Source organism: Thunnus thynnus, chromosome 10 (assembly GCF_963924715.1).
Source record: "Thunnus thynnus chromosome 10, fThuThy2.1, whole genome shotgun sequence".
In the NCBI taxonomy this organism is placed as follows: domain Eukaryota; kingdom Metazoa; phylum Chordata; class Actinopteri; order Scombriformes; family Scombridae; genus Thunnus; species Thunnus thynnus.
In genome coordinates this window covers 523,266-533,265 of record NC_089526.1, presented here as the reverse complement: position 1 = coordinate 533,265, position 10,000 = coordinate 523,266, and the positions used below count along the sequence as shown (strand labels likewise).

General features: G+C 39.1%; 1 protein-coding gene across 1 annotated transcript in view; it reads left to right on the top strand.

The window, feature by feature from the left end:
• Positions 1-1,332: 1,332 nt before the first annotated feature.
• Positions 1,333-10,000, top strand: part of plekho1b (pleckstrin homology domain containing, family O member 1b) — a 24,554-nt gene continuing 15,886 nt past the window's right edge. The window contains exons 1-2 of the mRNA XM_067600236.1: positions 1,333-1,682; positions 6,070-6,216. Of these exons, the coding sequence (XP_067456337.1) occupies positions 1,656-1,682; positions 6,070-6,216 (174 nt within the window). The 5' untranslated portion in view covers positions 1,333-1,655. The remainder of the gene's footprint in view (positions 1,683-6,069; positions 6,217-10,000) is intronic.

Below are 10,000 nucleotides of genomic sequence, written 5' to 3'. Positions count from 1 at the left end.
TCTGACCCCCCAGACCCCTCCAGATCCCCACCCCCCTCTGACCCCCCAGACCCCTCCAGATCCCCACCCCCCCACCCCCTCCAGACCAGATGCTGCAGCTGATAACCAACATCAGTCTGAGACCCTGATCTGATCTCAGAGCTGAAACACGCCGTCGCCCCGGATGCTGTTTTAAAGCCTCCAAACAATAATAATAATAATAATAATAATAATAATAATAATAATAATAATAATAATAATAATAATAATAATCCTTCAGTTATTGATTATTTTATTATCCTAAATGACAAATCAAATTTAAATATTGACAAACTGGATTGAACAGAGAAACTGTGAGTTTTAGTCGCAGCTGTTTGTCTCAATTATAATCAAACAGCCACTAACAACTATTATTATTGATGATTCATCTGTTCTGTTCCTGATTAACTGATCAATTGTTAAAGTTAATTGTTGGACTAAATATCTATTGATCTGTTCTTTGTCATAATTCAAAGATGAAAATGATGTTTTTAAACATGAGCTCGTTTCATTCGTCATCAAAAAGATTAAAAGAAAACAGGCAAATATACTTGATTTATTGATTAGTTGACCAACAGAAAATGAATTGACAACTATTTTGAGAATCAATTAATCGTTTTGAGTCATTTTTTAAGAAAAAGTCCACATTCTCTGATTCCAGCTTGTTAAATGTGAATATTTTCTGGTTTCTTTAGTCTCTGCTCAGCAACACTAGAATCCTTTATTAATGGATGAATGATGCTGGTTTTAATGGGTTATGTAGGTTTTTAATGGGTAAAACCTCCCTGAACTGGTTCAGACCTATAAGGTATAAATTTGGTCAGTTTTAAGAGTTTTGTGTCTCTTGAAAACATCTTAATACTTTATATTACATCTGTTTATTTATCCATTAAGTATCTCCTTAATATTCCATTAAAGCTTAACTTCAGAAGGAGGACTGTGTTTGTCCTCCATCACTTCCATTGTAAGGTCATTATGAAGGATCTTCTAATGGTCAGTATGAACAGCAGGAAACACTGCTTTAATGTTCATTTAATGACTGACTGTTGGTTTAAGACTGAGTTGAAAGAATGTGAACTGGTCCTTTAAGGTGTGAATTGATTGGTGGCTTCTTGTTATTTTGGTCCAACTTTGTATCACATCTGTTCATTTATTCATTAATAATCCCATTAATATGCCATTAAAACTACTAAATTAAAGCCTTATTAAAGGGTAAATTACTGGGACTTCATGGATTTATTGTTACTGCGTTATAATTTCTCTTCATCGGAACTGAGGCGTGTCCACGTACTTATGGCCACTTAGTGCGCGCCAGTAGGAGGCGCTGCGGGGCTGCCGAGGAGCCGCTGAGCCAGCGGGGAGTCTGGAGGAGGAGGAGGAGGAGGAGGAGGAGGAGGAGTAACCGGACACCGACTCACAGAGCGGCGGCTGGCCGGGTCAGAACGCAGCGGAGCCCGGCAGCAGCAGCAGAGAGCAGCGGGGCGGCGAGCAGAGTCACACCGAGGATCAGCAGCTGCGGAGCGGCGGAGCTGAGGCGGAGGCTCCGGTCCTCCCTGCCGGACTTTAACTGCTTTCATCCCGCCGGTCAGCGGCTCTTTGTGGGGACAGAACGGAGTTAACGTCGGTCCGCCGGCAGCATGAAGAAGAACAGCTCCGGGAGACGGGTGAGTGTTACCGGAACCGGGCCCGGCCGTGGCACCGGACCGGACCGGCGGCTCGTGTCGGTTTGAATCGTTAAGCCGGAGCGCGAGGAACAAAAGCCCGGGAGCAGTTCCAGGCTTTATTCTGAAGGCACCAACCAGCTGGATTAACACTCCACTTCCGCTTTTCGAAATAAGGGCGTCGCTAAAATATTCAATTAAAAATTAATTTAAATAATAATAATAACAATAATTTAATAAGTTTCAGATATTAAAGAGATTAATGACCTCTAATGACCTCTCAACATTACAAACACTGCTACACACACACACACACACACACACACACACACACACACACACACACACATCTTAATGTTTTATTAATGTTATTTTAGCTCGTCGATGCTTTGGTAATATTGTTGTTGTGACATTCAGAGAGAGAAGAGTGTTTCTGTTATATTTAATAACAGTTTAATGACGTTTCACTTTCAAATACATCAGAATCAGTTTTACTCAGATTACAAACATGGAAGCATTTACAGTCCTAGAAAATATAAGATATAAAATATATAATAAAAAGCAGCAGCTACAGATTAAATGATTAAATATTAAATAGAATAGAATGGGATGAATAAACAAAGTATTGATCAGGAGTAAACAGTGTATGCAGTGTGCATCATTTATAATAAGTAATACGTTGCATTAATGTAACGCAGCGTGTTGGATCCAGAACACTGATGTTAGAGGTTGTGGTTTGTCCATGTCAGCGGGTCCCGGGGCCTTATTGATAAGACCAGCTGCAGTCAGGAAGAATACATAACATTACATAACAAATACATGACCAATCAATAAATAAATGGTAAACAAATACGTAACAGAAACACTGACAGCATCATAATCGCTGCTCAGATCAATACTTCTGCAGTTATTGATGGATATTTATGTTGATCAGTTTCTATTGTTGAATGAATATTGTTTATCGGCTCCTCTAGGATTTATTGATACAGTTCATCTGGTTTATCTGCAGAGTTCAAGTTTAAAATAATGTGATTTTATTGATTTGGGACAAAAAAGATGAACTTTGAAAAATTAAATAGATAAAAAAAAACAAAGTAAAATGAAATACATGCAAATAATTAAATACATAGCCTATAAAATACATGAAATAAGAAATTAAACAAATCACCTTTAAAAAGTCTAATATATAATAAAAAATACTACATTAATATTTAGCCAAATTAATATTTATTAATAAAACTAGATATTGTGATATAAAATCTAAAGTTCTAATATATGAATGATGTATTTGAGTATACTATATTATGAATTCATTTATTTGTTTTAAATTTAATTAAATTTAAATTTATTTAATTTGCACTTTTCATTCATAGTGAAACTGCTGAATTAATAACACTGAACACAGAGAAAATAGTGATAAGTTACAGCATCATATTAGTATTTATTTATTAATTATTATTACTTTATTTAATAAGTAGTATGAAATAATATATTTATTTATGCAAATCCTGTAAAGAGACATTTAAAACTTTTTTTACAATAAAAAACAAAACAACAGACAGAAAATAAAAATACATTTGTGCCTCCTTCAACTATTCAGCTATTACAAATAATAATAATAATAATAATAGTGATAATAATAATAATAATAATAATAATAATAATAGTGATAATAATAATAATAATAATAGTGATAATAATAATAATAATAATAATAATAGTGATAATAATAATAATAATAATAATAATAATAATAATAATAATAATAATGGAGTTGCAGCTGCATTTTTTTTAAATGTGTGTTTGAATGTAAATTGAGGTTAAATAAAGTTATGTTGTATTTATATAGTTTATCATCAGAGTTATAAGCTTATTATTGAGTGTGATGGGAAATATTTTGACATTTTTCTATAAAAACATTTATTTATTTAAGTTTCAAGTTTATTTTCTTTATATTGCACTTTAAAAGAAAACATGTTTTGCACAAAAGTTGAGTCAAACTTTAGAAATGAATAAAACCATTAAAACCAGGAAACATCTGATCAAAAAATAAATGATGGAGACCCACAGTTGACCCTCTTGGAGTCTGGAATCTGGAGTCTGGAGTTTGGAGGTTGGAGTCTGGAGGTTGGAGTCTGACTCCAACCTCCAGACTCCAACCAAGTCTGGAGGTTGGAGGTTGGAGGGGGGAGGTTGGAGTCTGGAGTCTGGAGGTTGGAGGGGGGAGGTTGGAGTCTGGAGGTTGGAGGGGGGAGGTTGGAGTCTGGAGGTTGGAGGGGGGAGGTTGGAGGTTGGAGTCTGGAATTTGGAGTCTGGAGGTTGGAGTCTGGAGGTTGGAGGGGGGAGGTTGGAGTCTGGAGGTTGGAAGGGGGAGGTTGGAGGTTGGAGTCTGGAGTTTGGAGGTTGGAGGGGGGAGGTTGGAGTCTGGAGGTTGGAAGGGGGAGGTTGGAGTCTGGAGGTTGGAAGGGGGAGGTTGGAGTCTGGAGGTTGGAGTCTGGAGGTTGGAGTCTGGAGGTTGGAGGGGGGAGGTTGGAGGTTGGAGTCTGGAGGTTGGAGGTTGGAGTCTGGAGGTTGGAGGGGGGAGGTTGGAGTCTGGAGGTTGGAGGTTGGAGTCTGGAATTTGGAGTCTGGAGGTTGGAGGTTGGAGTCTGGAGGTTGGAGGGGGGAGGTTGGAGTCTGGAGGTTGGAAGGGGGAGGTTGGAGGTTGGAGTCTGGAGTTTGGAGGTTGGAGTCTGGAGGTTGGAGTCTGGAGGTTGGAGTCTGGAGGTTGGAGGGGGGAGGTTGGAGGTTGGAGTCTGGAGGTTGGAGGTTGGAGTCTGGAGGTTGGAGGGGGGAGGTTGGAGTCTGGAGGTTGGAGGGGGGAGGTTGGAGGTTTGAGCCTGGAAGTTGGAGGTTGGAGGGGGGAGGTTGGAGTCTGGAGGTTGGAGGGGGGAGGTTGGAGTCTGGAGGTTGGAGGGGGGAGGTTGGAGGTTGGAGTCTGGAGGTTGGAGGTTGGAGTCTGGAGGTTGGAGGTTGGAGTCTGGAAGTTGGAGTCTGGAGGTTGGAGGTTGGAGTCTGGAGGTTGGAGGGGGGAGGTTGGAGTCTGGAGTCTGGAGGGGGGAGGTTGGAGGTTGGAGTCTGGAGGTTGGAGGTTGGAGTCTGGAGGTTGGAGGTTGGAGGGGGGAGGTTGGAGTCTGGAGGTTGGAGGGGGGAGGTTGGAGTCTGGAGGTTGGAGGTTGGAGTCTGGAGGTTGGAGGTTGGAGTCTGGAGGTTGGAGTTTGGAGTCTGGAGGTTGGAGGGGGGAGTCTGGAGTCTGGAGGTTGGGGGGGGGGGGGAGTCTGGAGGTTGGAGGTTGGAGTCTGGAGGTTGGAGGGGGGAGTCTGGAGTCTGGAGGTTGGGGGGGGGGGGGTCTGGAGGTTGGAGGTTGGAGTCTGGAGGTTGGAGGGGGGAGTCTGGAGTCTGGAGGTTGGAGGGGGGAGTCTGGAGTCTGGAGGGGGGAGGTTGGAGTCTGGAGGTTGGAGGTTGGAGTCTGGAGGTTGGAGGTTGGAGGGGGGAGTCTGGAGTCTGGAGGGGGGGGGGTTCCTCAGGTGGTCGGAGACGCTGAAGCTGCAGGAATGTGAGTGAATCTGCATGATAACAGACTGAGACTTCTGCGTGTGAATGAAGCTGCTTTTATTCTGCACTTCAACAACATCAACAGTGTTTTCAGATCTTTATCTTCATCTGGAGACGCTTTTCATTTCACTCTGGAACAGATTCACTGCTGAGCTTCATGTTTCACCCGTCTGAGGTTTAAATGACGACAGACTCAGTATTTATTTATTCATTTTATTTCATGATTATTTATTTCATCTTAACTTTATTCGTATTAATGTTGCTCATTTCTTTATTAATTTAGTTTGTCGTTAATTTAGTTTATTTAAACTTCAGTTGTTTAAAATCCAGTTTAGTTAAATGTATTTTTTATTTTTACTATTTACACTTTTCAAAATTAAATATTTCTTTTTATTCATGATGTTTATCTCGTCATTAATTTAGTTCTTAGTTATTTAAACTACTGTTTTGTAAAAATCTAGTTTAGTCAAATGCATTATTTATTTTTTTGTATATCAGTATTTTTATTTGACCTCATTATTTGTAAAGTCTCGTCTCACCTGATGAATCTGCAGCAACCTGGACGACAAACTTTTATTATTATTTTATTATTTTATTATTTTATTATTTTATTATTTTATTATATTCATGTTATTTTTTATTCTCAGCTGAAATAAAACTGAACTTTTTGTGAATTTAGTAAAAACTAAACTCAAGTTCCCTTGTCCCGATGTGTTGTGAGTGAATAACGGTTTAATGCAGTGATCAGCTGTTCACTTGCTCTGACAGCTTCCTGTTTCCTGTTTCCTGTGGTCAGGGCCCGCAGGACTCGGCGCCGCAGCACGCGCAGCCTGATAAGGTCGGCTGGATCCGGAAGTTCTGCGGGAGAGGGATCTTCAGAGAGATCTGGAAGAACCGCTTTGTGGTGCTGAGGGGAGACCAGCTGTTCGTCTGCGAGAAGGAGGTGAGTCAGAGGGGGGCGTGGCCTCCAGGTGACTAATTATAGATTGATTATTGGTGCTGATCAGCAGCAGTCGTATCAGAGACAGATATCTGACTGCTGTCACCTCGTTAAAACGACCTTTAATTATCGCTGCTGTAACGAGGTGTCAGACAGTGATGCTCCACATGATGTGAGAGACAGACAGCGTTGTCATGGAGACGGACCGCATGCAGAGTGTCTGTAGGATTGTTCCAGCTGTGTGATGTCATCACTCCTGGTTAACTTCGTTAACAGTCTGAACAGAGGAGCTGAGCGACGGATGACGACAGTAATCAATGAATCATTTTCAGATGTTCTGTGGTTTCGTTATATTTTGGGACTTTTGATCAAGAATCATTTTTGGGTGTTTGGTGTTAAACGAGGAACCAAATAATCAATTAAACTGAAAGATAATCAACAAATAAATCAATGTTGAGAATAACTGTTAGTTATGTCCTTATTATTACAGAAGTACATCAGAGTACTTGTGAGTACTGTGTGTAGTATTTATTAGAAGCGTTTCTCAGAGTTCTGTTGTTGTTTTGGTTCTGACTGGAAACAGAAAGTTTCTTCTCCACTTTCTAAACTGACGTTCTGCAGGAGTCGAGTTTCAGTCTCCACTGAGCTGCAGACACACAGAGAGCTCCAGTTTCACTGCTGTACCTCACACAGAGCGGAACATCCTCATAGAACCTTTATCATATACAGAACATCCTCATAGAACCTTTATCATATACAGAACATCCTCATAGAACCTTTATCATATACGGAACATCCTCATAGAACCTTTATCATATACGGAACATCCTCATAGAACCTTTATCATATACGGAACATCCTCATAGAACCTTTATTAAACACAGAACATCCTCATAGAACCTTTATCATATACGGAACATCCTCATAGAACCTTTATCATATACGGAACATCCTCATAGAACCTTTATTATATACGGAACATCCTCATAGAACCTTTATCATATACGGAACATCCTCATAGAACCTTTATCATATACGGAACATCCTCATAGAACCTTTATCATATACGGAACATCCTCATAGAACCTTTATCATATACGGAACATCCTCATAGAACCTTTATCATATACGGAACATCCTCATAGAACCTTTATCATATACGGAACATCCTCATAGAACCTTTATCATATACAGAACATCCTCATAGAACCTTTATTATATACGGAACATCCTCATAGAACCTTTATCTTATACAGAACATCCTCATAGAACCTTTATCATATACGGAACATCCTCATAGAACCTTTATTATATACAGAACATCCTCATAGAACCTTTATCATATACAGAACATCCTCATAGAACCTTTATCATATACAGAACATCCTCATAGAACCTTTATTATATACAGAACATCCTCATAGAACCTTTATCTTATACAGAACATCCTCATAGAACCTTTATTATATACAGAACATCCTCATAGAACCTTTATCATATACGGAACATCCTCATAGAAGCTTTATCTTATACAGAATGTCCCAATAGAACCCTTATATTATACAGAAGGTCCTGTTTGAACCTTTATTAACTACACATCTTCCTACTAGAACATTTATCAACTGTAGAACATCCCTCTAGAACCCTTCTCTAAATAACATCATGTTAGAACCCGTCAAACGAAGCATCCTGCTCGAACCTTTATTAACTACAAGAAGCTCTGTTTGAACAAGTTTTACTACTGAATATCCTGCTAGAACCTTTTTTCACAACAAAACATCCTGTTAGAACCTTCATAAACCAATTATTGCCATGTAGAACATGTATAAACTACAGTTAGCTAGATCAACAGGGAACGTCCTCTAGCCTCTGTACCCAGTCAGTGTGTGAATGTGTGTGAATGGCTGAATGTGATTCGTAGTGTAAAAGTGCTTCGAGTGGTCGGAAGACTAGAAAGGCGCTATACAAGTACAGTCCGTTTACCATTTACCATCTTCGTAGAACCTTTTTTGAAATTTTTTGAAATCCTGTTAGAACCTTAATTATGGGAACATCTGTTAAACATCGCACATTCTGTTAGGAAGCTAGGCTAGCAGTTTCCCCCTTTTTTCCAGTCTCTGTGCTAAGCTAGGCTAACCCCGTCCTGTAACGGACATTCAGAGATGAAACTAATATCCATCTGGAACATGTGACTCTGGAGACAACCAGAGGATTTACTGAAGTGTTCCTTTAAAGCTAAATAAGGTTTAATAGAAAGAACAGAGGCTCCAGGATGCTTCCTTGAGGGACGCCACGTTATTACAGACAGAGAACAAGACAGTTCATTGACTATTAAACCAGACGGATGAACAGGTTCAAATCAGGTCATGATTTTTTTTACAGAACAGTTTCTTTCTGAAACAGAAACTGACTTTGTGGTGATGGTGAAAATGTCACATCTCTAAAATATCCGTGAGAAAAGCTGATGATGATCTCAGTGTCATGAAGTAATTCAAGTTTGAGAACAAGCTAAAGTTTTGTTAAAAGGATTCATGAAACAACAATAATTCACACTCGGAGCGTTCTGGAGGTTCTAAAAGAAGTTCAGAGTGAACAGGACGTTGTGTTTATGTTTGCGGTCCGTCATCTATCTAAACGTCAGCTGAAGTCGCAGCAGATCCAGTAACATGCTAGTTAGCTCAGTTAGCTCAGTTAGCTCAGTTAGCTCACACTCTCTTTCACACCTTATTTTCTGCTTTTTTTGCTCACTTATAACCTGAAAACTGTGTATGATACATAACGTTATACACGTTATTTACAGTTTTTTGTAAGATATGAATACATTTGCATATTTAATGAGATATTCTTGAAAAATATGTGGTTTATATCTAATAGTTTTAATATTTCCAAGACAATTGATGCTTCAAATCCTGTGTAGATACTTACTGATTAATATGATTTAGGGCTGCAACTACTATATTTTTTTCACTATTGATTAATCTGCTGATCGTTTTCTTAATTCATTGATTAATTGTTCAGTCAAGTCAGTTTATTTATTGAGCACATTAAAAAAACAGCCAAAGTGTTTTACAGACACAGACAGTAGTTGTGAGGATCAAGTATAGAATCAAATCAATAAAAATTAAAAGTTAAATCCTAAAAACACAACAGTAATAATGAGCCGAGTGTGACTTCATGTTAAGTGTGAACAGGCTGAAGGTGAGTTTTATCAGTTGAGGGGATCTAATGAGCCAATCAGAAGATTAGTTCTGTTTTGTGTCGTCTGATCAATAATCCAGAACTCAAAGATATTCAGTTGATCATAATTAACAATTAGGAAACTGAAACCAGATCATTTGTTTGTATGTTTGCTTGAAAAATGACCATATTGATTAATGGATTGATTAATGGATTGATTAATGGATTGATTAATGGATGAAAACAGATAATTCATCAGCAACGGTTTTGATAATCGATTAATTGTTTTTTAAGCAACGATTTCAGATATTTGTTGCTTCCTGCTCGTCTAGTTGGAGGATTTGCTGCTTATGTTTTTATATCATTGTTAATGTGATATTTGGATATTTTGCTGTTGGTCGGATAAAACCAGACAGTTGAAGAGGAAACGACTCAGCAACCGTTTACAGAACAAACTCCACTCAAAGGTCAACACGCCGTCTATTGAACACTGATCAGCTGCTGATCAGCTCTGTATGATGACATGAAGGTCGTGTGTGTGTTGGAGCGCAGTGACTCGTTGGTGGTCAGCTGATTTATTTCTGTTGTTTCTAGCAGGATGATGTGATGC